Source organism: Mustela nigripes, chromosome 9 (assembly GCF_022355385.1).
Source record: "Mustela nigripes isolate SB6536 chromosome 9, MUSNIG.SB6536, whole genome shotgun sequence".
Taxonomy (NCBI): domain Eukaryota; kingdom Metazoa; phylum Chordata; class Mammalia; order Carnivora; family Mustelidae; genus Mustela; species Mustela nigripes.
Genome location: NC_081565.1, coordinates 61,456,389 through 61,483,725, shown reverse-complemented (window position 1 = coordinate 61,483,725; position 27,337 = coordinate 61,456,389). Strand labels below are relative to the sequence as shown.

Genomic DNA, 27,337 nt, shown 5'->3' with positions numbered 1-27,337 from the left:
GTCTATCAGAAATGTTGAAATAGTTTTGTTTTGTTTTTTTTTTTTTAGATTTTATTTATTTATTTGTCAGAGAGAGAGAGAGAGTGTGCCTGTGCACAAGCAAGCAGAGTGGTGGCAGAGGCAGAAAGAGAAGCAGGCTCCCTGCCAAGCAAGAAGCCCAATGTGGGATCCCAAGCCAAAGACAGCAGCCTAACCAACTGAGCCACCCAGGCGCCCCAGAAATGTTGAAATACTTTATTTGACTTTCAATTTTGTATACAGTATTGGATAGAATTTTTCTATTTTACCTACTCAGGTTTATCAGTCTTATTATGTCCCAAAGTTTTTAAACAGTTAAGTGACTCACCTTCAGACAAAATCAAAGTGGCATTATGTACCCTCCTAGCAATATGCTCCAGCCCACGGGAACCATGGTAGATTGCAAACATTGCAGCCATGTTTGCCAAGAGAGCCTAAAACAACAAGAACATTTAAGGAATCATGCTCAACAATGTGATGAAGACAATTAGTGAGAAGAAATATTATTTTGACTTGAAATGCCAAATTGAAAACAGGGACCAAAAAATGTTCAGATTTCCTGCATTCTCTATGATAGTGGGGGACCATTTATAACCTGCCTATCTCAGGGGCAAACACGGCATCCAAGACACCCTGGAATCACGACACTAAACCTTTAAATTTGACCACCATAAAGGAGGAGGATGAAACTTTATAATCATATCACCATAAGAGGGGAATGGGGCTGTCACTAAACACTGAGAAGTAGTATTTCATGTAGATAGACAATGGAGTAATAAAGTGTCAGAAAAAAAAAAGTGAGATCTAAGAATTTTATACTCAAACAGTTCAAAGATAAAAGCAACAAGCAATTTTCAAATACTCAAGAACTCAGAAAACACAATTCTCCTGAGAGCATAAATAAAGTGCTAGAAGCTGAAGTTCAGCCAAATGACAGAGTGGAGATTGTGTGAAAAAGGACTACTGAAAATGAAAATGCAGGACATGGGGAATAAAACCAGAATGAATTGGCAGGACATACATTAGAAAGAGAAAATCAGCACCTATTGGCTATTCCCTGCTCACAGCAAAGTCACTTTCTCAGGCAAAGATATCTCCCTTGACCACGGGATTGAGGTTTCACAAACATTTACAGGGAAGCCTGTGTTTTGTGTGATGAAAAACAGAAAGGAATGGCACTGGAATTTCTCAGGGGCACAGGCAGCTCAAGGTGGTTCAGTGAGGAAGTCCTGCGGGAAACAAGGAAAAGGACCCACTGTGATGGCATGTTGAGTCAGGGAAGAGGATGAAATAAGATAGCTAGGATAAGAGACCAAAAGGAGTTACAATGTGGTAAAAATTGATGGAGGCCCACCTCGTGCTTTTCTCTTCTTCCTGGTACCATCCCTCATTTGTGTTATCACCATAGATCCGGCCAATTAGCAATCTTCTAACCATGCAATACCATCCTGGCCCTCTAGGAAACTGGTCCCAACTCAGGTCTCAGATTCCTACCCTGCCCAGGCTACTCCATTCTCCCACTGCCACTCCCATTTTACTAGGTAAGCACTATAAACTCTGAAGTTTTCAGTCCCATTTGTGACTTCTCTCCTAAGATAGTAAGTAGGTCAGTAGTTAGTTCAAGGTCATCTTCACAGCCAATCACTATCGAATGGGAAGGGAAACTGAGAAACATAGTGCTTTAAAATTGGATGATATTTAATATTGGATTGATTTTTTTAGGTACGATTTTCTCAGCGAGGCTGCCAGAAAGAATCCACGGGACCACTGCAAAATAAGAAACAGTTCTCAAAAGACGCCAAAAAGGGACACCTGGCTGTCTCAGTCAGTTAAGCATCTGCCTTTAGCTCAGGTCATGTTCCCAGTGTCCTGGGATCGAATTCCACATTGGCTCCTTGCTCAGTGGGGATCCTGCTTCTCTCTCTGCCTGTCACGCCCCCTACTTGTGCTCTCTCTCTCTCTCTCTAGCAAAAAACTAAATAAATAAATAAAAAAGGTGCCAGAAAGTGAAGCCAACATGCAAAGGAAAGGACGACATCTGGAGCACCTGGGTGGCTCAGTGGGTTAAATATCTTAACTCTTAAGCATCGTAACTCTTAATTTTGGCTCAGGTAATGATCTTGGGATTTTGAGATCAAGCCCCACGTTGCACTATGCACTGGGCATAGAGCCTGCTTAAGAGTCCCTTTCTCCCTCTCCCTCTCTTTCCCTTTCTATAAAAGAAGAAGACATCTGAGAACACAGAAATAGACTTTCTTAACAAAAATTCCCCCAAGAAAGTACAGAAGCTCTGTGGACTCTGTATAACAATTAGAAATAAATATAGAAGCACTACAATACCTTCCAGTCATGGAAAGGGCAAGTCAAACAACCCATGACACTACATATGCAAATGCTTATGACTACTTCTGAGGAATAGAAACTCAGGCCTGATATTCACAGAATTCTCTGGAATCCTCTTATCACAACAATCCTGCATAATGTAGAGATGGTTCTTTTCCACAAAGAGGAAACTGTATCAAGTGCCTGGCCAACAAATTGACAACAAATATAAAATCATTTTTAGAAATCATAGAAATGCTTTAGAACTCCAAAGTTCAAGGAAATAAAGACCAAGAAAATTCAAATTCCCTGGATAACCTGGACAAACTTAATGTAACTAGTCTACTTAAATAAAGTAATAAAAAAGTATAATCAAAACCTCATAGGGGCGCCTGGGTGGCTCAGTGGGTTAAGCCGCTGCCTTCGGCTCAGGTCATGATCTCAGTCACGCATCAGGCTCTCTGCTCAGCAGGGAGCCTGCTTCCCTCTCTCCCTCTCTCTGCCTGCCTCTCCATCTACTCGTGATCTCTCTCTGTCAAATAAATAAATAAAATATTTAAAAAAAAAACAACCTCATAAAAGTTGCTCAGAATCATTAGTTATAAGGGAAATGCATATTAAAACCACAATGCGATAACACTTCACACTCACTAGGATGGCTATAACTGAAAAGACAGGCAATTAACAAGCATTGGCAAAAATGTGAAGAAATTACAACCCTCAAATAAAATATTCCCTGGTGGAGGGAATAAAAAATGGTGAAGCCCCTTTCGAAAACAGTCTGGAAGTTTTTCAAAAAGTTCAATGTGGGTCAATAAAATGGTGTAGTAATTCTACTCCTGGGTATATACCTAAGAGAACTGAAAACATGACCCCATGAACTCTTGTATGTGAATGTGCATAGCAGCTTTATTCAAAATACCTAAAAGTGGAAACAACCCAAATATCCATCACTTGATAAATGGGTAAACAAAATATGGTATGTCCATACAATGGGATAATATTCAGCCATAAAAAAAAAATAAGTACTGATTCATACCGCAATATGGATGAACCTTGAAATCATTATGCTAAGTGAAAGAAGCTAGGCACAAAAGGCCACATACTGTAAAAATCCCATTTATATGAAATGTCCAGAATAGGCAAATACATATAGGAAGAAAGTAGATTACTAGTTCTCAGGGGCTGTAGGGAGGGGAGAAGGTTGGGGAGTGACTGCTTCATAAACTGGTTTCTTTTTGGGGTGATGACAATGTTCAGAAATGAAATGCTAGTGATGGTTGCACAACTTCACAAAAATAACTAAAATCCACTGAACTGTATTCTTTAAATGGTCAAATTTTATGAAATTAATTAATTGTAAATAATTAATTATCTGCAATAAATTAACTGCATTCTTTAAATGGTCAAATATTATGAGTTATAGCTCACTGAAAGAGTTAATGAAATGTAAATTATACCTCAACACAATGACTTTAGAAAAAGCTAATGAAAAAATTGCTTGTGGTAGTATAACCCAAGAATAAAGAAGACATAAAGAACAGGACATGATGCAAAGTCAGATGACTGTGAAATATCACAAGTTTATAGAAAGAATTTTAAAAAAGAATTCAATAACACACTTTCAGAGATTTAAAAAAAAAAAAAAAAGGCTTTGTACTACCAACAGTGCACAATTAAGACAATTCCAGCGTGGAGCCTATTATGCTCAAGAGAAAAGGGGCAGTCAAGAAACAAAGAGCAGTTGCTAAGGAAGCAGAAAGCTGGAGTTAAAGGCAATAGTGCTCAAGGAGCATCTCAAAAAATTATCAGTCATCTCCTAACAAAAAAGATTAATTACATGCTTATAGAGAATGACACTGGAGTTATGAGCAACTGCTTTATGCAACCAATTATGAAAAGAAATTCATGAAATGAAATAGACAATGGGTAGCTAGAAGCTCTCCAGAATGAGAAGATAAAAATCAGAGAAGACAGGGGCATCTGGTGGTGTAGTCAGTGTCCAACTCTTGCTTTCAGCTCAGATCGTGACCTCAGGGTCCTAGGATTGAGCAGCACATCAGGTTCCACACCCACTGTGGTGGAGTCTGCTTGGGATTCTCTCTCCTGTCTCCCTCTACTCCTTTGCCCACTCCCAACTCTTTCCCTAAAATAAATAAATAAATCTTAAAAAAAAAAATCAGAGAAGGGGCACGTAGGTGGCTCAGTCGTTAAGCATCTGCCTTTTGCTCAGCTCAGGTCATGTGAGGGTCCTCAGATCAAGCCTCACATCAGGATCCCTGCTCTGCAGAAAGCCTGCTTCTCTCTCTCCCACTCCCTTGCTTATGTTCCCTCTCTCACTTCTCTTTCTCTCTCTCAACCTCTGTTAAATAAATAAATAAATGAATAAATAAGCAAACAAACAAGCAAATAAAATCTTCAAAAAAAAAAATCAAAGAAAACAGAGTTGGGCTAGTTCCAAGGCAAACATCACTTTAATAATTGCTAAAAAAGATGGAGACCTTTGTTCAGCCCAAGTTCACCAGTAAAATTAATTTCAAACATTGAAGCAGAAAAACCCTTAATGCATTTAATAACCAGACAGATATCTTTTGCAAGTACATGAGCAGAACAATGAGGAACAATAAGTAGTTGCAAAGGAAGGGGAAGTATGCAAGCAGGGAATTCAACAAATGAGGGGTAAACTACAGAAAGTAATAACATCACATAAAGTTCAATTTGTTATCAACAGAGGAAAAACTCTTGACAGCTGGCTCCTTCCTGTGATAACAGAAGAGTTCTTAACTAACTAAAAAGCAGCAGCCACCTTTTTGAGGCCATAAGACAAGAAAACCTACTGAAGAAGCTAGTCCAAAGACCAAGGCTATAGAACCAAATATAAGATCTTATTATCTACTGCCCCTGGAGAGTCTTTCTAAAACCTGGTGGTGGTGCTTTCAGCCAATGCCCTAAGAGAAAAAAGCACTGTACTGCCCACTGAAATGTTGAAGGAGAGCTCTTTCTCTCACCCTGAAGGAGAAGATGGACTGGTTGCTCAGGAAGAATCCTCCACCTAAGCCCCGAAACTGGCCTGGTCTCAAACACTACTCCTTCTGACATGAACCCTGGACAACTTCCAAAATCATCAGGAACTTAGGAAGCTACTCCTCTTTTATTCCATCCTTTCAGGAATGCTTATCCTGAGTCCCCAGCAAGAGTACCCCACGACCACCACCAAACAGGCAATCTTCATTACCCCTCAAGCATGGTCATGTTGCCTTCCTCACCACATTCCTAGAGGGCTTCCATTTCAACCCTAAGGAAAGTGCCCAGTCGCATGCCACCCATAAGGGACCTGGCCCAATGGCCGAGAACGCTAGAAACACTGAAGTATCAAATATATTCGTACACAGAACTCCAGGAAAATACATTATATTTTGGTTCTGACAAGACCACAGGGCTTCTCTACCAGTAAGATCACACCATTTCTGATGCAAACACTGGCCAGTAGGTGGTAAACGGATGAAAGAACAATTGAGTGAATGCATGAGCAGCTCATTTCTGTTAATTCTAAACGATTCAGTGGGCAAGGCAGGCATGTGATCTACCTGAGCTGTACAGATGTTGCTAGTAGCCTTGTCTCTCCGGATGTGTTGTTCCCTGGTTTGAAGAGCAAGACGATACACTTCTTTCCCAGTGGCATCTCTGGTCCAAGAATAAAATACTTAGTTAATACATATGATCATAGCACAAGGGTGGTCACAAATGGGCCTATTTCTTTCCTTCCCAGCTTGAAAGGAACCTAGAAAATGTATTTGGCTGCAAGGCCATAAAGAAACAATTCCTAAGCCACCCTGTTTTAAATAGGACTAATAATTTTTAGTATACACTCTGAGGGAGGAACTGAGATATATACAGTAAGACTAGCAACCTTGAAAGGAAACTTCCCAGGAATTACCCAGACTAATATAATGATGGGGAATGAAGATTCAATTTAAAATTAAATTTAGAGAAAATTCAATTTCACTTTAAGCATCTTGGCAGGCACAGAAAAAAGGTATCTGACAAAGGAATCAACCTCTGCATTAGAATCTAAAGCAACTGTATTGCTACAAAGAAAAAGAATGTGGTGAATCAATAAATTGTACACCTGAAACTAGTATTACACTGTATGTTACCTGGATTTTAAGAACTTAAAAAAAGAATATTAATAATCTTACCACTTATCTCTAAGAAAAATTTTCCTTCTGGGATGCCTGGGTGGCTCAGTTGGTTAAGTAGCTGCCTTCGGCTCAGGTCATGATCCCAGCATCCTAGGATCAGGTCCCACATCGGGCCCCTTGCTTGGCAGGGAGCCTGCTTCTCCCTCTGCCTCTGCCTGCCATTCTGTCTGCCTGTGCTCGCTCTCTCTCCCTCTCTCTCTCTCTGACAAATAAATAAAAATCTTTAAAAAAAAAAAAGAAAAGAAAAGAAAAAGAAAAATTTTCCTTCTTTCCTAATATAATTAAGAATTTGGATACAGGCACCTGGGTAGTGCAGTTGGTTAAGCAACTTACTCTTGGTTTTTGTTCAGGTCACAATCTTAGGGTTGTGGGATCAAGCCCTGAGTAGGTCTCCTCACTCAGAGTCTGCTTGAGATTCTCTCTTGCTCTCCCTCTGTCCCTCCCACTCATATTTCTCTCTCTCTCAAATAAATAAATAAATCTTTAATAAAGAGTCCTGAAATTGAGTTTGGAGTTGGGCTTCTTGCTTAGTGGAGAGCCTGCTTCTCCCTCTGCCTGCCACTCCCCCTGCTTGTGCTCTTTTCTCTCTTCTCTTTCTGACAAATAAATAAATCTTAAAAATAAAATAATTTAAAAATTTAAAAATTAAAAAAAAAAAAAAAAGAAAGATTCAACAGTCCTGTCCTTATTTCACCAAGCTCTGGGGTCCATTTTTCAGAAAGATAAGCAAAGATCTTTCAGAAAGATAATACAAAAATCAGCAGATAGGAGCACCTGGGTGGCTTAGCCATTAAGTGTCAGCCTTTAGCTCAGGTCATGATCCCAGAGTACTGGGATCAAGCCCTGCATCTGGCTCCTTGCACAGGGGTGAACCTGTTTCTCCCTCTCCCTCTGCCTGCTGCTCCCCCTGTTTGTGTTCTCTCTTTATCTCTGTCAAATAAATAACTAAAATTAAAAATTTTTTTTAAAAAATCAGCAAACAGGTGGTCCTGGGTGGTTCATTCAGTTAAGTGTCTGCCTTCAACTCAGGTCATGGATGATTCCAGGGTCCTGAGATGGAACCCCACATTAAGCTTCCCACTGAGCAAGGAGCCTGCTTCTTCCCTTCCTCTGCCTGTTGCTCCCCGTGCTTGTGCTGTCAAATAAATAAAGTAAATCTTAAAAAAAAACCAAACAAACCAGCAGATGAGATGCCTGGGAGGCTCAGTCAGTTAGACATCTGCCTTCAGCTCAGATCATGATCCCAGAGCCCTGGTATCAAGCACCACATCGGGCTCCTTGCTCAGTGGGGAGCCTGCTCTCCCTCTGCCTGCCTCTCCCACTGCTTCTGCTCTCTCTCCCAAACAAATAAATACAATCTTTAAAAAAAAAAAAAAATCAGCAGACAACAATATATTAAATTCTTTTTAATTAGAAAATTTTCTGCCTCATTTCGCCTGGTAAAGATATATCACTGAAAGAAGCAAATGTAAAAATTTGAAGAAACTGGGGAACCTGGGTGGTTCAGTGGGTTGAACCTCTACCTTCAGCTCAGGTCATGATCTCAGGGTCCTTGGATCGAGCCCCGCATCAGGCTCTCTGCTTGGCAGGGAGCCTGCTTCCACCCCCCCTCTCTCTGACTGCCTCTCTGCCTACTTGTGATCTCTGTCAAATAAATAAATAAAATCTTTAAAAAAAAAAAGAATACTTGAAGAAACTATTTTTACACTAAAAAGCAAGGTGCCTCTTGCTATTATGTGGTAAGCTGCTTTTCAAAAATTCAAATTATTCACTAATAGAGACTATTCACTTAGGCTAATAAGTCCAACTTCAATGAAAGGTCTAAAAGAGCATGCTAAATTTCCCCAGTAATAATCATGACATTTATCTAAATTCTTAATCTGAGGAGGTGTATCAATGAGAAGCACTTGAGAGAGTACATTTAGAAATTACCAGAAAAAATAAGTAGCAGACCTCTATGAAATAATGTAGATAACAGTTATGTGTACATGGTAATCTCTCACTGTGCATGTCTTTTACCTAACTGTGTGGCGTGATAATGCTTTTGAGAATGAAAGTGGTTAGATATAAAACACACCTAAAATGTCCAGTCTTTCAATGCTTTTGTCAACCTAATTGAAAACTTAACTTCTATGACTTCAATACCAATATGCTGTAAATTACCCTGCATGGCCCAATTAAATTCAGAGAAAAATCAACAACTTTTGTAATCAGACGAGACAGGAAAAACAATAAGCACAATCAAAAAGTGGAGAAACGTGAGCTGTGTTACCTTGTTACCCCCACCATTCTCCCGGGCATCATCCTCACCAAGCTTTCTCTAACAGCAAAAAAGGCCGCATGCGGTCCGCCATAGCCCAGTGGCACTCCAAACCTCTGTGAGCTACCGAGGGCAATGTCCACCCCAAACTCTCCAGGAGGCCTCAAGATACACAGAGCTAAAAGGTCAGTAGCACAGCAGGCCAGGCTCTAGAAAGGACACAAGAGAGAAAGTGGTGGTTAATTGTCACCTTCTCCTGAGAGCAGTTGGAGAGTAGTAAATTATGTTCAATATAAGCAGACAGACAGGGTTGTTTCAGACCTGGTGAATTCCATTTACTCACTGATTCATTCAAAAATATTTACAAAGGGGCACCTGGGTGGCTCAGTCAGTTAAGCATCTGACTTCAGCTCAGGTCATGATCCCAGGGGCCTGGGATCAAGCCCCACATTGAGCTCCTCACTCAGCAGGGGGCTTGCTTATCCCTCTCTTTCTGCTCCTCCCCCTCCTCATGCTCTCTCTCTCTCAGATAAATAAAATCTTAAAAAAAAATTACTGAATGCCAGGAATTAATGAACAAAATAAACTTGAAAAAAGGCAGGAAGGATAGAACTTAACATTCTAGGCGATACAGGTATAGAAACTAAGATGCATTAAAATCATTAATTCAAAGTTGGGACACACCTCCGTGAACCCCCACAAGGAGAGATTTGCCTACCCCAGTCTGATGGGCCCTCTCCACAAGCTCTGTGAAATCTTCCACCTTCCCCTCAGTGTCTGGATACTGGAAGAGCACTCCACTAACATCTTTTCCACTGAAGTCCATTTCATGGGGTAACTTCAGCTCAATGAGAACGCCATTGTATCTGGAAAGACAATAGACAAAGAGCAATCATGCTTTTGATTTTCAAGAGAAAATAAAAATCCCTTACAATTTATTTTCAGTGATATAGTGTCCATCTTCCATGTCCTTCCTCATTGTCCCTCACCCCACCTCATCCTGACACACACTCACATATAGGCACGCACACACACACACACACACACACACACGTGCATGTGCCCATCTCACATCTGACCTTTCATTGTTAACAGAGCTTCACACCATCTCAAGTGCTTCCAACAGCTTGGCTTCTGTTTCTCTCCTCCACCCTTACCACTCCCATTCCGCCTTTCCTGCTAGAACCTGCTCCTGAAAGGGTCAGGAACAAGGCTTCCTAGGACTAAAGAACCAACTTTAGACAGCAGTCACCACTTTCACCTGGGATCAGTTTTAGGTGAATGGAAAGCCATCAATAAGACAAAGAGAAAGACCTTTCTTAACCATCCAGTTCCAATCCTATGTGAGAACACCCCTTCTGAAGGGATGGTGGTTTGGGGTTGGGAAATATAAAATTGCCCAGTTATTACAAGAAGAAAGCAAACAAATACACCAGCCAGGGACAGCTGTGCTGTGTTTATCTGATTACAGCACTAAACTAATATAGTATGCTTGTTTTTGTCTATATCATACCACACCTAGGTTTTACTTAGATTCCCTATAAACAATGTTTGCAGTAGTATACACTAAATTCTAACAATTGCATGAGAATTCCATTTTCCCCCTACTTTTCAAGCTTTCCAGAACATTGTTGAAATTATTTCAGTATTTTTAATTTTCTTTTTAAAAAAAGAAAACAAACAACAGGGTTACTCAATACAAAGCAAAGGCAACTAAAGTCACTTCTATATTCTCCATTCTGGCACATTTTACTTACGAGGCAAGATCTCAGGAAGACAGTAGGAGGGAAAGTAAAACTGAACAACCTCAATATAAACCAGGTTCACCGCCAATCAGTTTGAAAGTAACAGAGAGAAACAACAGAGATGAGTATGATATATATTATCCCTGAGTTCAAAATAAGATTGAAATTAATTACTTGGCTCGAGTCTGGACGACAGCTATTGTCTGTGGGTGGCAACGGGGGTCAACAAAAAATCTCTTCCTCTTGTTGTGTCTGTTGAAAAGGAAAATCACATTCAAACATGAACATTAAAGAAATCAAAGTGGCTTCTAAGAACGCAAAGCAAAGGTGGTACTTAGGGAAACTCTGAATGCAATGTAAAAAATGAGTCATCAATTCTACTGAAATCCACTTTCTATTCTTAAAAAGAAAACCAAAGGCCCAAAATAGAGTCACTTGTGCTAGGTTCATGTCACCAAACTGAGGCTTAATACATACCTGATTATAGTTTCAAACATCCCCAGTAACACAATCTTAATTGGTCAGCCTAGAATTTCCTGGTAATCACCAATGAGGTGGTAATTCACCTAATAAGATCCTTTTTGTCCTCCAAAGGAAAGTGACATTGCTCTAAGTAATCCCTTTCTTGTTTGTAACTTCCTTAAAAACCTTTTTTCTTTCAGGGCAGTTGAGTGGCTCAGTCTGTTAAGTGTCTGCCTTTGGCTCAGGTCATGATCCCAGAGTCCTGGGATCAAGCTCTATGGTTGGGCTTTCTGCACAGTGGAAAATCTACTCCCTCCCCCTGCTCATGCTCTCTCCTATCTCTCTCAAATACAGAAAGAAAATCCTTAAAAAAATAAAATAAAATAAAAAAATAAAAACCTTTCTCTTTCAAACTGGACAGCAACATGTGAAAGAATGAAACTGGACTACTTTCTTACATCATACACAAAAATAAGTTCAAAATGAATAAAAGACCTACATATGAGACCTGAAACCACAACAGTCCTGAAGAACACAAGCAGTAATGTCTTTGACATTGGCCAAAGCAACTTCTTATTAGATATGTCAACTGAGGCAAGGGAAACAAAAGCAGAAATGAACTACTAGACCTTCATCAAGATAAAAAGCTTCTGCATAGCGAAGGAAACAATCAATAGAACTAAAAGGCAATCTACTAAGAATCTACTGGGAGAAGACATTTGCAAATGACATCTCTGATAAAGGGTTAGCATCAAAAATATATAAAGGACTTATAAAACTCAACACCCTAAAAGCAAATAATCCAATTAAAAAATGGGCAGGAGACATGAATAGACATATTTCCAAAGAAGACATCCAGATGACTAAAGATCCTCAAATCACTCATCATCAGGGAAATACAAATCAAAACTGTAATTAGATATCATTTCACATCTGTCAGAATGACTAAAATCAACAACACAGGAAACAACAGGTCTTGGCAAGCATGTAGAGAAAGAGGAACCCTCTTACACTGTTGGTGGGAATGCAAACTGGTACAGCCACTCTGGAAAACAGTATGGAGTCTCCTCAAAAAGTTAACAGAATTGCCTTATAATCTAACAATTGCATTACTAGGTATTTACCCAAAGGATATAAAAATACTGGTTCAAAAGGATACATGCACCCCAGTATTTATAGCAACATTATCAACAATAGCCAAATTACGGAAATAGCTCAAGTGTCCATTGCCTGATGAATGGATCAAGAAGATTACACACACACACACACACACACACACACACACACACACACGATGGAATATCACTTGGTCATAAAGAATGAAATCTTGCCATTTGCAGCAATGTGGATAAAGCTAGGGAGTATTGTGTTTTGCCAAATAAGTCAATCAGAGAAAGACAAATACCATACAATTTCACTCATATGTGGAATTTAAGAAACAAAACAGATGAATGTAGGAGAAAAAAAAAAAGAGAGAGAGGAAAGCCAGGAAACAGGCTCCTAACCACAGAGAACAAACTGAGAGTTGTGGAGGGGCAATGGGTGGGGAATGGGCTGAATAGAGATGATGGGTTTTAAGAAGGGCACTTGGGTGCCTGGATGGCTCGGTTGTTTAAGAAACTGCCTTCAGCTCAGGTCATGATCCTGGAGTCCCTGGATCAAGTCCCACATCGGGTTCCCTGCTCAGCAGGGAGTTGCTTCTCTCTCATACTCTCTCACTCTCAAATAAATAAATAAAATCTTTAAAAAAAAAAAAAGATTTTAAGAAGGGTACTTGTGAGGAGTTTTGGGTATTTTATATAAGTGATGAATCACTAAATTTTATACCCGAAACTAATATTACACTTTAACTAACTAGAATTTAAATAAAAACTTGAAAAAAGAAATTAAATCATCAGATATTAAAAAAAAATATCTTTCCCTTTCTGTAGCCCTTTATCACTCTTTTCTATTTGCTAGATGAGATGCTGCCTAATGCATGAATCGTTGAATAAAGCCAGTTAGATCTTCAAATTTACTCAGTTGAATTTGGGGTTTTATTTTTTTTTAAACACTATTCCAACCCTATTTAGCAAAATCAATCTTAAACTGGCTTAAATTTTTAAATATGTTAAGAGTTAAAAGAAATAAAAACAGGAGGGGCACCTGGGTGGCTCAGTTGGTAAAGTCTCTGCCTTTGGCTTAGGTCAAGATCCCAGGATCTGAGGTGGAGCCCCGCATCGGGCTCTCTGCTCTGCAGGGAGCCTGCTTCCTCCTCTCCCTCTCTCTCTCTGCCTGCCTGTCTACTTGTGCTCTCTATCTGTCAAATAAATAAATGAAATCTTTAAAAAAAAAAAAGAAAAAGAAAAAGAAATAAAAACAGGATAATGACTGGGTACAAGTAGAAATAAAAAAAGGTTGAAATAAAAACATCTGAGAATTTTACTGCCAAAGAAGCATTTGGAGGGGCGCCTGGGTGGCTCAGTGGGTTAAAGCCTCTGCCTTCGGCTCAGGTCATGATCCCAGCGTCCTGGGATCGAGCCCCGAATCGGGCTCTCTGCTCTGCGGGGAGCCTGCTTCCTCCTCTCTCTCTGCCTGCCTCTCTGCCTAATTGTGATCTCTGTCTGTCAAATAAATAAAATCTTTAAAAAAAAAAAAAGAAGAAGCATTTGGAGATTATCTAAACCAAATGTCCTCATTCATGAAAGGACTCAAGAGAAGTGACATGGGCAGTACCTTACAGCTACCAAAGGACCTAAATCCTGGGAGTTTTCTAAACGTTCATGATTTCAGGAAACAAAATTGATGGAGATTGTTAAAAAGAAAACCAAAAATTTTTTTAAAGGGGAGGGGAGTCACCCTGGCTTGGTCTTTGGGCATCTGCTTTTAGCTCAGGTCATGATCCAGGATCCGCCCCCACCCCACTGGCTCCCTGCTCAGCAGTAAACCTGCTTCTCCCTCTCCCATTCCCCCTGCTTGTGTTCCCTCTCTCACTGTCTCTCTGTCAAATAAAAAAAAGAAAACCAGAGGCCCAAAATGGGGTTTCTTGCACCAGGCCCAGTTATCAAACCGGGGCTTAATACCTAAACTAACTGCAGTTTCAACCTCCTCCAGAAAGGTAGTCTTAACCCTGAGTCAGGAATTTACTGATAAGCACAAAGGAGGTAATCTGTCATGTGGGCTTTCTCCATCCACCAAAGGCTAGAAGTGGTCATCTGCATAATAAGACACCCTTTCATTCCCCCTAAGGGAAGGTGATCTTGCCTATCACATTCTTGCCCCACCCTCCTTCCTATATAAGAAAAATCTTTCATTTGTACAACTCCTCAGGGAGCCTTTCTACCTGATAAGTAGAATGCTGCCCAATTTGTGAACTGTTTAATAATAAAGCCAGTTCAGATATGCTTCAGATATGCTCAGTTGAATTTTGTTTTTTTTAAATAGTATATGTAACAGTGCATGTATCATGAGCATATCTGGGTAGAAAGGATGGGGAACAGGACATGTACATTGTGCTATGCATTTAATTTTCCAGAAGGATACACACTGACCAGTTAACAACAGCTTTCTCAGTGGAACAGGACTGAGAAACAGCAGGTTCACTTCATTATATTCTCTACTGTTTACATATTTTTCCACTCTGAACAGGTATTTTTATAATTAACATAACTTTAATAGAGCATTAAATTGGGAGAAAAGAGCCATCTGTTTTTGGAAACAAAAACACTGCTATTTTAACTTTTATTTATTATTATTATTATTTTATTTATCTTTTCTAAAGATAAAAACAAAGCTACTTTTCAAGAGTCAAATTAAACATAGGCCCGAAGGTATGAGAATTAAGAGAGATGAAGTAAATCGAGCATTTGCAGAGCTGTAGCTCATTAACTTAAATCAGTTCAGGACCAAACCCCTGAACCATCAACCAAAAAGGCCTCAGGTTCTCCAAGTATGAAATGGAAGCTTAGAAAGAGAGGCGGAGGAGATGAAGCAAGAAGGGGGATAAGGAAGAGATAAGATAAAAATGTGAACAGCTGAGAACGGAGCAGCATTCTTTCTGGCTATCCACCCAGGATCAGGTGGAAAAGTCTGAACCCACCTCTGCTGCTTGGAAAGCAGAATAACCTGCGGCTGGAAATTCAGAGCTTTACATACCTGCTAAGCAAGTTTGTTTGGGGTTCACTACTGCAATGTTGTGATTTATAAGAATATATATTTGGTTATGACCAAATTTTTAATATATCAAAAACCAAATATTTCATATTTTCATTTATATTTAAGCCTTCATCCACAGTTCTTGGCTCATAGCTCCCCAAACTTCCTAACTGTGGAGAACACAAAGATGTCTTTTTACATGTTAATTAAATTTGGAAAATGTCCACAGATGGGGTTTGGTTGCCAATGGAACCAACTATGTGATTAGAGGGGTGGAACTTTTAATCCTACTCCCTGATCTCAGAAGGAACAGGGACTGGAGGTCAAATCAATACCCAACTGCCAATGATTTAATCAATTCTGCTTATGTAATGAAGCCTTATAAAACCCAAATGGACAGTGTTTGGAGAACTTTAGGTCAATGAATATGTGGCAATCGGAGGAGAATGGTATACACTGAGAGCGAGCATGGATGCTCCACATCTTTCTCACATAACTTGCCTTATGTATCTCTCCCATTTGGCTATTCCTGTTTTTTTCCTTAGTAATAAACCAGTGATCGAGTAAGTAATGTTTCTCTGAGTGCTGTGAGTCGCTCTAGCAAATTAACTGAGCGTGTCCTGGGAACCTATTGTTTATAGCCAGGCACTCAGAAGCAAAGGAAATAACACAGGCTTGCCACAGGCATATGAAGTGGGGTGGGGTGGAGTGTGGTGGGGGGGCAATCTTGTACTGAACCCTTAACCCCTGGAATCCGATGCTATCTCTAGATAGATTGTGTCAGAATTGAGAGGAATTCTTAGACACACTGTTGTTCTCAAAGAATCGTTTGTTGGTGTGGGGAAAACCTCCACACACATATTGGAATTGGTACCTGAACCAATTTAACCATCTCTAAGTATCTGGAAGCCAAAAAAGAGAGTTACATGGGCATTCAGAGCCAGAGGCACAAAATCTCAGACATACCATGAATATGGGCAGATTTCCGAACCAGATGACATCTACAGGAAAATTCTACCAGGAAGGTAAGCTCAAAAGTACTCACAAGGCCAAGAACAAAGGAAGGTGAGGAACTGGAAAGCAACTGTTAACTCTATACCATGACCCAGCAGTTCTATTTCTAGAAATGCATCCTCAGGAAATAATCAGAACTTAAAAAAAAAAATTTTTAATTTAAAATTATAGAATATTAAAAAAATCAGAATTTAAAAAAATTTTAAATATTTCTTTTAAAAAGTTGTTATTTTTTCAGTGTTCCAAGATTCAGTTTATGCACCACACTCAGTGCTCCATGCAATCAGAACTTTTTTTTTTAAGATTTTATTTATTTATTTGACAGACAGAGATCACAAGCAGGCAGAGAGTCAGGCAGAGAGAGAGGAAGGGAAGCAGCCTCCTTGCCAAGCAGAGAGCCTGATGTGGGGCTTGATCCCAGGACCCTGGGATCATGACCCGAGCCAAAGGCAGAGGTTTTAACCTACTGAGCCACCCAGGCATACCGCAATCAGAACTTTTGACAAAATTTATTCTAAATATGTAAAACAATAGCATCTGTAACAGTAAAAGATGGTATCAAAGTGAATGTGTAACAAAAGAGATGAGGTTACATAGATTATGGTACTTTCATGTGAGTGAGTAATACCAGGTAGTCAATAAAAGCCATGTCCTAGAAAGCTGACTAAAGCAAATCTTCTCACAATGTATTGTTAAATACAAAAAAACAAGGTATAAAACATTTAAGGACAATCTAAAACAATTTGCTTCATGAAAGAAAATGGTATTTCAACAACACAGATCGCCAGTTCCTACCCAATAACCGTTCTCCCCTTTACCAACAGGAACAGAACTCGAGAACGTAGTGGGCAGCAGTGCACCTCTAATAAAAGCTGCATTCCCCCAGGTCACATAGGTAGGGGTTGTCAAGAAAGCATGAAGTTGTGAATGCAAGTTTCCAACAAACTCTTTCAAGAGGCCTTATTTAGCTAGCAGCACCCTTTCCCCTTTCCTCCTTCCTGGGTGCAGGGGTCATGGTTAAAGCCCCACCAGTCATCTTGTGACCATGAGGACAAAGGCCTCACACTGAAGATGGCACAGAGAGGGGAGCTTGATACTATCTCAGAGCTGCCCTAACATCCCTGAACTTAACACTATGGATGACCAGAGCCAACACAATGAATGAGAAGAGCCAAATGTTTTCTCATGTTAAATGGAAAACAATATCGGCTTTAAAAAGCCACTTTTCTAAAGCTGCTACTATTGCAGATTTATTGGTTCTCTCAGTTGACTGGTATAATGCTACTGTGTGTGTGTGTGTGTGTGTGTTTCTGAGACAGAGAGAGTCAGTCACTGGACACCAATAGGGCCAGCTCTACCTGCACAGCCAAAGACACCCGAGAATGGCCCTTGGCCCATGGGCCTCTCACCTGTGGCATAGCTGCATCGCCTCTGCAGCTGCTGTGGCCTCATCCAGCAGGGATGCGTTGGCCATGTCCATGCCTGTGATGTCGCACACCATGGTCTGGTAGTTTAGTAAACTCTCCAGTCTCCCCTGAGATACTTCTGGCTGGTATGGAGTATACTGGGTGATCCTGTGAAAGACACAAAGGCCATGTCCAAACTGTGACTTCACTATCAGAAAAGTGCACGAGACGTGTTCATTTTGGAATTCAGTAACTGGAATTAAGTTTGCCTTCTTTGAGAACTGTGTTATCAGTAGGGATGCTTAGACTTAAATCACAGTAACAATATTATCTTTAGTTTGGCCATGTTCAGTACTTACATTTCTATTTTTTTAAGTTGCTTTTTAATCTTACAGGTCTGTATTAATAATCTCATCATATGTATGTGTTTTATTGTAACCTGGTTCTTAAATCCACGTGAGTTTACCTACGGTAATATAAACACAAGTTTTACTTCCTGTTATCTTTCTTCTAGCTAAAAGCCTATCTCCATCAGAGTCCACAATAGGAAAGCATCTAAGAATTTACTATCTATACTCAAAAGTGGTGTTTTTTATTTTAAGATTTTATTTATTTACTTGAGAGAGAGAGAGAGAGCATGAGTGGAGAAAGGTCAGAGGGAGAAGCAGACTCCCTGTTGAGCAGGGAGCCTGATAGAAGACTCAATCCTGGGACTCCAGGATCATGACCTGAGCTGAAGGCAGTCACTTAACCCACTGAGCCTCCCAGATGCCCCACAAAAGTGTTGTTTTATGAGGATCTTTGTTTTTATACTAAGCAGTAGAGATTCTATGTGCTCCTAGGAAATTAAGAGAGGTCTGTTTAAGAATCCTGACTATTCAGTTATTAAGTCTGGAGAAGTTAACTCTGCAGCTATCAAAATTCAAGGATATAAATGGTTAGAAGACAGCACAGCAAGAGTTTTAGTCTTGTATCCTCTAGTTATTAGTCAGAAATATTTCTTCAGGTATTTGAGCTAATCCATTTTATACTTTCATCCTTTTTTCATTACTTCACTCATCCTACAAACTTTACTACATGCCTGTAACCACCAAGAACTAGGCTATGTTCTGCTGATGATACATCATAAACAAACGGGTAACGGTCCCTGATCTCAATAATATGCTGTCATGGGGAAAAAGAGATAATAAATAAATGAAATCATTTCAGAGTGATAAATTTTTTTTAATAAAATAAAATCAGGGGTGCCTGGGTGGCTCAGTGGGTTAAGCCGCTGCCTTCGGCTCAGGTCATGATCTCAGGGTCCTGGGATCAAGTCCCGCATCGGGCTTTCTGCTCAGCAGGGAGTCTGCTTCCTCCTCTCTCTCTCTCTGCCTGCCTCTCTGCCTACTTGTGATCTCTCTCTGTCAAATACATAAATAAAAATCTTAAAAAAAAAAGAAAGAAAGAAAGAAAGAAAAGAAAATCAGGTGATATGAGAGGGTGACTGAGGACTCGTAACACAGTTGCTATCTTTTCACCTGGAATCCATTCACTCTACCACCAAAGTGGGTCAGATTGGGGTCCATGCTCCCACATGTGATTGACATTGTTTTATAATTCTATTGTTTTTGTTCTCCTAAGCCAGAAAAGTATTAGGGAAAAACAATTTTTTTTTTAAAGCCCTATCCCTTTCTGTCTTGCTCTGGTAATCATGTGCAGGATATTTCCATCCTTTTTCTTTTCTTTCTGAAGGATTTGAAATCAATACTTCTTATGTTTGAGGGGAAGTGGGTGGGGGAACTTGCCTAACCAAGCAGTCCAACATCAAGAGTTTGAAATAATCTAAAACTTTTAACTGGCATAGTTGTGTGTGTGTGTATGTGTGTAGGTGTATAGCAGAGTACATTTTTGCTCCAGTTAACTCCTTGAACAGCCTGGCTTAGCAACTATAAATCAGTTTGCCAATTCTAAGTGGGTGGTGAACTGGAATGAATGAGGCACACAATACATGTTGTAGACAAAGTAGAAAAGGAATCTGAGTAGAAATGGGGTCACACAAAAGGCACAGACAAGAAGCAATTGTGACCTCACATCCGATAAGACTTTCACACACAGCATGGCCTGCCACCACAAAGACATGCTTAGATTGCCTGGCTATCTGAAACTTTCATTTTATTCAGAGTCGTTATTTTACATATAGACAGACACACAAACTTGTTCAGGCACACACGTGAGCATACACAAATTAGCTGGTCCATCCAATAAATGGGAAAGATTCAGAATACCCATGGACACAGCATATACAATAGGAATAGAGACAGCAATATTCCAAAGAATTCATCACAGCACTGAATATTGAAAAAGGGGTAATAAGAACAACACAAAAGCAACAAAATGAAGTGTTCACTGAAAAGAGAATTATGCATACATAATACTACACATTTATTGAAAATAATGCATTAAAGAATAATTCCTGACATGAAGGTGCTCCTGATATATGTATTTAAAAAGTACAAGTGTTAAATACCATGATCCCATTTTTGTAAATTTTCTGATTATCTTACACCTTTTTATTATAAAAATTTGGAAAATTCAGATGAGAAAATAAAATCACCCATTATCAGAAAACTCCCAAGATAACAACAGTTACCATTTAAATGAATTTCTTTTTAATGTTTTTTTTTTCTCTTTTATGACAGACACACTCAAGTATGTTGCCCATTTTTCTGTTGTGGTATCTGCCCCCTGTTTATTTGTGACTTCTCTTTATAATTCCTTTTTCTCCAGCTTTATTGAGATAATCGAGATAAAGTGTACAGGGGCACCTGGCTGGCTCAGTCAGTAGAAGGTCTGACTCCTAATTTTAGGGTAGTAAGCTCAAGCCCCACACTGGGTGTGGAGCCTACTTAATAAAATAAAATAATAAAATATAAAATATATAATATAATGATTTGATATACATATTCTGGTACCCCAATCAAGCTAATTAATTTACTCTTTCTACACCATAATCATATTTATATTTAAAATAATATTATGTTCTGTGTAAAGTTTTATGCCCTGTTTTGTTAACAGTATCCCATGAACAATTTCTAATAACTTCAATATTGTTCAATGACATAATTTTAACTGTTATGTAGCATTAAATCATCTTATTTACTATAATTTATTATTATTTATTATTACTATTATTTATTATTAAGTACTCTCAAATTAAGTACCCTCTGTCTTATTTCCTTCAGATAGTTGCTAGAAGTAGAATTTTGAACTGTATATGATAATTAATTTTAAGGTTCTCAGTACATATTGCCATGTTCCTCTCCAGAAAGATCATACCCTTCCGTACCCTATTTAGTACTATAATGATTCACAGATTTCCCTGCATTATCATGATACTAGTTTTAAGAAGCCCTGGGTTTCAACCTTAATTCTTTAACGCACTACCTGTGAATTGGGACAAGTAACCAAATCTCTCTTTCCCAGTTTCTCTTGGTGATCAATGAAGATAACGTCACCTATATCTTTATGTTCTTAGCATTCAAAGGAGGTTAATATATATAAAGCATATGGAAATGGTAAAATCCTGCCCAAATATTAGTTGTCTTAAAAAGGTTTTTTTTCCCATTATTTTGATCTTTAAGAGGGATTTACTCACAATTCTGCTCAGGTATTATTAGGTATTCCTATTTGGAAAGGTTTTTTTTCTGAAAATTTATCACATCTTCGTCAGCTTCACATTGCCTATTCTTCCTCCAACTAGATCCCCAAATACACTAGTTTCTCTTCCTGAATATTCTTATTCCTTCAAAGGTGTTGTGCTAGTTCTCAAGGTAGAAACTGCAGTTTTTTTGAGCTCAAATCATGATCTATTCCCATTAATCTTCCTTCCAATGCCCCATATCCACAACTTGCCCTTTGTTACCTTACTGCCCTAATGCTGTGCTTAAAAGAGGAACTTACTGAAGATCTGTTGTACAGAAGTGTGTAGTATTTGACTTCCCTTTTTAAATGGAGATGGCTCCCCATTACTTGCAGGAAAAAACCCCAGCCATCCCAAGTATAGTCCTCCATACCTTAGATCACACTGTTTGTTTGATAACAGACTTTGAGATTTAATATTTTCTTCTCTTGCCAGCTTTTCTTGCCTTGCTCAACACTCTAATAAGCCCAAACTTAGACTGAAGGTAATTAGTCCTGCTAAAGGCAGAGAGTTTTATAATTGTTTTCTTGCAAAAATAAATACATGATCCCACTTGTTTTATTTGTGAGCTTCCTTTAGTCTACACATTTTCTGGACAACTATAGTAACAGGTATTAAAGGTCTTAACAAAACTATTAAAAAAACTCAGGACAGTGAGTCTGAGGTCCAAGGACACTAATAAACCCTCATTTCAGGAGAAAAATGCTAACACGGACCTCCTGTCATCTATACAAAGGTTTTGCTGACTCAATTAGGCAAAATGTGGTGATTAAGATGGGGTGTCTGTGACCTGCATTTTCTATTTCTTCTTTTGTTTAAAGATTTTATTTTTAAATAATCTCTACACCCAGCATGGGGCTCAAACTCCCCACACTGAGATCAAGAGTCTCATCCTCTACCAACAGAGCTAGCCAGGCATCCCTACATTTTCTTTATTTCAACTGACTAACTCAATTCATTTCTGCTTCTAGATGTATTTTAATATATTTTTAAAGCATCTGCACATCCAAGAAAGCATTTTATCTGGCTCAAACAAGATGCTTATATATTTAACATGGCATTAACATTTATCCCAAAATAAGCATTTTCTACGATTTTGGGCTGTGACATTCTTGTGGGATTGAGAAAGAAGGAGGTAGTGCAGTAGGACAAACATTCATGAGATTCTCTCCTTTTAATCCCAGAGCCAAAGCTACTCAGAACAGAAATAGCCACAAGGAAAATTTAAGTGTTTTTCTATTAGTTACTGATGTTATCAGCCATGAAAGATTTGTTTTAACAGTGGACCCCATAAAATAAAATTCTGGACCTGATGTAAATTTTCTTGTAAGAGCCCAAATGTTTGTATTCTTTTGAAGCTATGTTGTCCATTTATTTTCACCTCACGTCACCGGAATTTGTTGGTTCTGTCTCTATGGAAACCATTCAGAAGGGTGATACTGTGAAATTTCCTTGCCCTCATGTGCACAGCCCTCTCTATCAGTGCTGGTGATGTACAGTATTACCCTCTGAGATTCAAATCAACTTTCAGTGAATGGAAAGGAACAACATTTAAAATGTGCCCAAAAACCAGGACTGAAAAAGCAAAACAACATTGTTTCCCTCTCAAAATGCTGGCAGCTCCTAAAGTAAATTAACACATCCACTCACAGCCAGGAAGCAATATGGTGGATATTCTCTATGGCCACCAAGAGTGAAGGGCTCTGGCCAGTATTCAGAGAGCTAAAATGCTGCAGCTCGTTCATGTACTTTTGAGGCTTATTTTGTAAGGGGAAAGACAGGCCATTTGCTTTTGAAATCAAACTTGGAGTTCAACCATGCAAACTTTTGTCAATACCACAGTGGAAAAGAAACCTCAGCAGTGCAAATTATTCACACTCACACTAAAAGCAAAAAACAAAAACAAAAACAAAAAGCACCTAGTTCTTTGATGGTTCTTTCCTGTTCTCCTACTAATGAAGAAATGGAGCATATTGAAGCTAAAAGCTCTGGCCAGGAGGCGGGAGTGATTAGGCCAATAAATCTGGCTCCTCTAATGATGGGACATGAGCGACTTCATCCAGGACAAAGCACTCTGATGAACCAGAACTGCTTTGCTATTCAAAAGCAGAAAAAGATACAAAGGTGCTGTGCTTCTCATCTACCCAGGCTAACCTCTGCCCTAGCCTAGACAAATGCTTTGTGCCTCAGAATTGCAGGTGTGGACTTGAGGCAGCAGATCAGGGCGGTGTGTATTGATGGCCAACACAACGTCAACTCCTCACAGACTCAAACACACAAAAGCCAGCTTGTGTGGGGAAATGGGGAAAAAAACAAGCTCGTGTGGGGGAAATGGGGAAATTCACGCAGATCAAAACACAGTACTCCTGTTTTCAATCTAGTAATACATTACCATCCTGTATTCTCCAGTAAATTCCGCAAAATCGTCTGTGGCACGGAGCAGTTGTAATAGCCCATGCCCATATATGATCTCCAGATCTTGTTTTTGCTGGAAATGGCACGCAGAGTTGTAAGGATTTCATTTTCACCTGATTACAAAAAAGAGAGAAATATTATAAACAGAAAAACATCTCAAAAGAGAACTCTAACTATAGTGTAAGAATTTTATTTTCTTTGAATATATATATGAAAACAGTTATATGAAAAATATAAGAATCAATTCCACAACAATATTACGTAGTGCATGCAGAAATTTAAAAAAAAATCCCAAAACAGCACTCAATTACCCCTCCAGTTTGGTTCCCCATAACTTTTTTTTGGCTCTTCTTTTTTTGGCTTTGTTAGACTTGCCCAATTTTAATATCTGCCACATTCTGAGTTTCTACTGTTCCCTTTACATTTCTATGGTATTTTCACTTTCTACTTTCTTGGGACACCTGGGTGGCTCAGTTGGTTAAGTGTTGGACTCTTGATTTCAGCTCAGGTCATGATGTCAGAGTTGTGAGATTGAGCCCAGTGCTGAGCTCTCTGCTCAGCATAGCATCTGTTTGTCCCTTTGCCTCCCCGACTCTCGTTTCCTCCCCACCCCCAACTAAATAAATAAAATATTTTTTAAAACCTCGCCTTTGTCAGGGGAGCCCTCCTATACTGTTGGTGGGAATGTAAGCTGGTGCGTGCACTCTGAAAAGCAGTATGGAGGTACCTCAAAAAGTTGAAAATAGAGCTACCCTATGACCCAGTGATTGCACTACTGGGTATTTACCCTAAAGATACAAATGCAGTGAACCAAAGGGGCACGTGCACCCCAATGTTTATAGCCGCAATGTCCACAATAGCCAAACTACGGAGAACCTAGATGTCCATCCACAGATGAATGGATAAAGAAGGTATAGTGTGTATACATATATATATACAAAATGTATATAAAAGTATCAGTTACACACACACACACACACACACACACACACACACACAAAGGAATATTACGCAGCCACCAAATAAATGAAACCTTGTCATTTCCAACAATATAGATGGAATTAGGGTATTTTTTTTTAAGATTTTATTTATTTATTTAACAGACAGAGATCACAAGTAGGCAGAGAGGCAGGTAGAGAGAGAGGAGGAAGCAGGCTCCCTGCTGAGCAGAGAGCCTGATGCGGGACTTGATCCCAGGACCCTGAGATCATGACCTGAGCCGAAGGCAGCGGCTTAACCCACTGAGCCACCCAGGTGCCCTGGAATTAGGGTATTATGCTAAGTGAAGTCAGTCAGTCAGAGAAAGATATTTATATGATCTCACTGATATGAGGAATTTGAGAAACAAGACAGAGTATCATAGAGGAAGAGAGGGAAAATGAAAAAGATGAAATCAGAGAGGGAGATAAACCATAAGAGACTCAATCTCAGGAAACAAACTGAGGGTTGCTGGAGTGGAAGACGGTGGGAGGGATGGGGGGTGGGTGATTTACATTAGGGAGGGTATATGCTATGGTGAGTGCTGTGGATTGTGTAAGACTGATGATTCACAGACCTGTACCCTTGGAAACAAATAATATATTATATGTTAAAATTTTTTTTAAAAAGTAAATTCTGCTTTCTCTTAGTAAAATACTGTTTTCCTTTTTAAACTGCCTTTATAATACCAATATTGATATGTCTTAAATAACGCATGGTCTATATTTTTCTCTAAAGCTCCTCTACTAACTCTTATGTTTTTCCTTTGCGTCACTTACAAAAAGTGACTACTTATAAAAAGCCCTTCACCCAGAAGTGTAAATAACAGCTGTAATAGAAGATGCAATTTTGGGCGCCTGGGTGGCTCAGTGGGTTAAGCCGCTGCCTTCGGCTCAGGTCATGATCTCAGGGTCCTGGGATCGAGTCCCGAATCGGGCTCTCTGCTCAGCAGGGAGCCTGCTTCCTTCTTTCTCTCTCTCTGCCTGCCTCTCAGTGTACTTGTAATTTCTCTCTGTCAAATAAATAAATAAATAAATCTTTAAAAAAAAAAAAAGAGTATTTTCTCTTTAAAAAAAAAAAAAAAGAAGAAGATGCAATTTTAACCAGCATTCCCATTAGGACACTTCGATAATTAAGAAAGAATTATAAAAGTTCTTGGATGCAGGTGAGACCCTATTTGGAGTCATTCATATAGTAACAACAAAATCTGACCTCTGAGCATTACTCTTTGCCAGGTGTCATACCAAATGCTTTTCTTGCACCTGAGGAATCTGAGGCATGTATAGGATCACTTGCCCAAGGCTACATGGCTTTAAATTGAATGGTTACAACCTGGTCTGCCTGACTCCAGATTCTACACTCCCCCCACCAGGCCCAGTACAAACCAGCTTCAGGCACAGCACTTATACTAAAAGATAGTTTATAGATACAGCAGTCTCTAAAATGGCAAACTAGATAAGAGGATGCTTCACTTTATTTTAATCCAACTGAACTCTGTGACTATTGCTCTCATTAATCCTTCTTTATCCTTAATGAAAACACTTTTACCCTCCATCCCACCCTCCCACTCCACATGCTTTCAAGAAAAGTAAATTCACAAGAGATGTGTCATTTTGCCAGATTGGGTTAAGGAAAGAGAAGACAGTTTTCTAGGTATCAGTTTCATGAGTAAGTATCATCCAACTGCCTTATGATAGACAATTTTACCTTTTTCCATTGAAAGTTTAGGAAATGTAAGTGAAAATTCAATAAACCAATATCTGAGGAGTTATGCAAGTGCAGCATCCTTAGAAGCAGTCATGTAAGAAATCCACTCACTTCCCAAAGCTTTCTTATGAGAGGGTGATTGAGAACCCATTATGAGTTGGGATTGACTAGCAGTGCCTGGTAGGCACACAATTCAGCAAGGCCAGCTTTAATTCAATTGCACAATTCTGTGCAAGAAGGACAGGCCCCTGTTCTGTATTATGTCATGAGGACAAAAGGTCTACCTCCCAAATGAAAATGGTCTGTGAAGGGCTGTATCTGTCAAATCAAGGGTTTAACCTTTAGGTGGGGGCACCTGGGTGGCTCAGCCATTAAGTCTGCCTTTGCTCAGGTCATGATCCCAGAGTCCAGGGATCCAGTCCCCCATTGGGCTCCCTGCTTGGCGGGAAGCCTGCTTTTCCATTTCCCACTCCCTCTGCTTGTGTTACCCTCTCTCACTGTGTGTCTGTCAAATTAATTAATTAATTAATTTTAAAAAAAGAGTTTAACCTTTAGGAATAATAGAGTAATGAATAATATCTTTTTTATGTTACAGAAAGATAATTACTGATATGGTGGCTAGGTCAGAGGGGAGACCCTAGAAACATGGAGATATTGAAGAAGCTAGTACATTAGTCCAGAAGGGAGATGGGCAGAAGAGTGCCATGAATTGAACTGTGTTCTCTAAAAAGATATGTTAAAGTCCTAACCCAGGGTGAACATGATATTATTTGGAAATACGGTTTTAACAACGTAATCAAGTTAAGATGAACTCATGTTATTTTAGGGTTGGTCCTAATTCAGTGACTGTTCTCCTTATAAGAAAAGGGAAATTTGGATGCAGAGCTACACATATGAGGAAAATGCCATGTGAGGACAGAAGCATTATAGGATCAACAAGCCTTGCTTCTCAAGCTTGACTTTTTCTTATTTACCTTCTTTTGGAATAAAGT

General features: G+C 39.3%; 1 protein-coding gene across 1 annotated transcript in view; it reads right to left on the bottom strand.

The window, feature by feature from the left end:
• The window catches only part of GLDC (glycine decarboxylase), a 95,774-nt gene that overhangs the window by 53,312 nt on the left and 15,125 nt on the right, over positions 1-27,337 (bottom strand). Inside the window, exons 3-9 of the mRNA XM_059411680.1 lie at positions 23,638-23,773; positions 17,567-17,731; positions 10,722-10,799; positions 9,521-9,668; positions 8,815-9,011; positions 5,928-6,024; positions 347-452 (exon numbers count right to left, since the gene is read on the bottom strand). Of these exons, the coding sequence (XP_059267663.1) occupies positions 347-452; positions 5,928-6,024; positions 8,815-9,011; positions 9,521-9,668; positions 10,722-10,799; positions 17,567-17,731; positions 23,638-23,773 (927 nt within the window). The remainder of the gene's footprint in view (positions 1-346; positions 453-5,927; positions 6,025-8,814; positions 9,012-9,520; positions 9,669-10,721; positions 10,800-17,566; positions 17,732-23,637; positions 23,774-27,337) is intronic.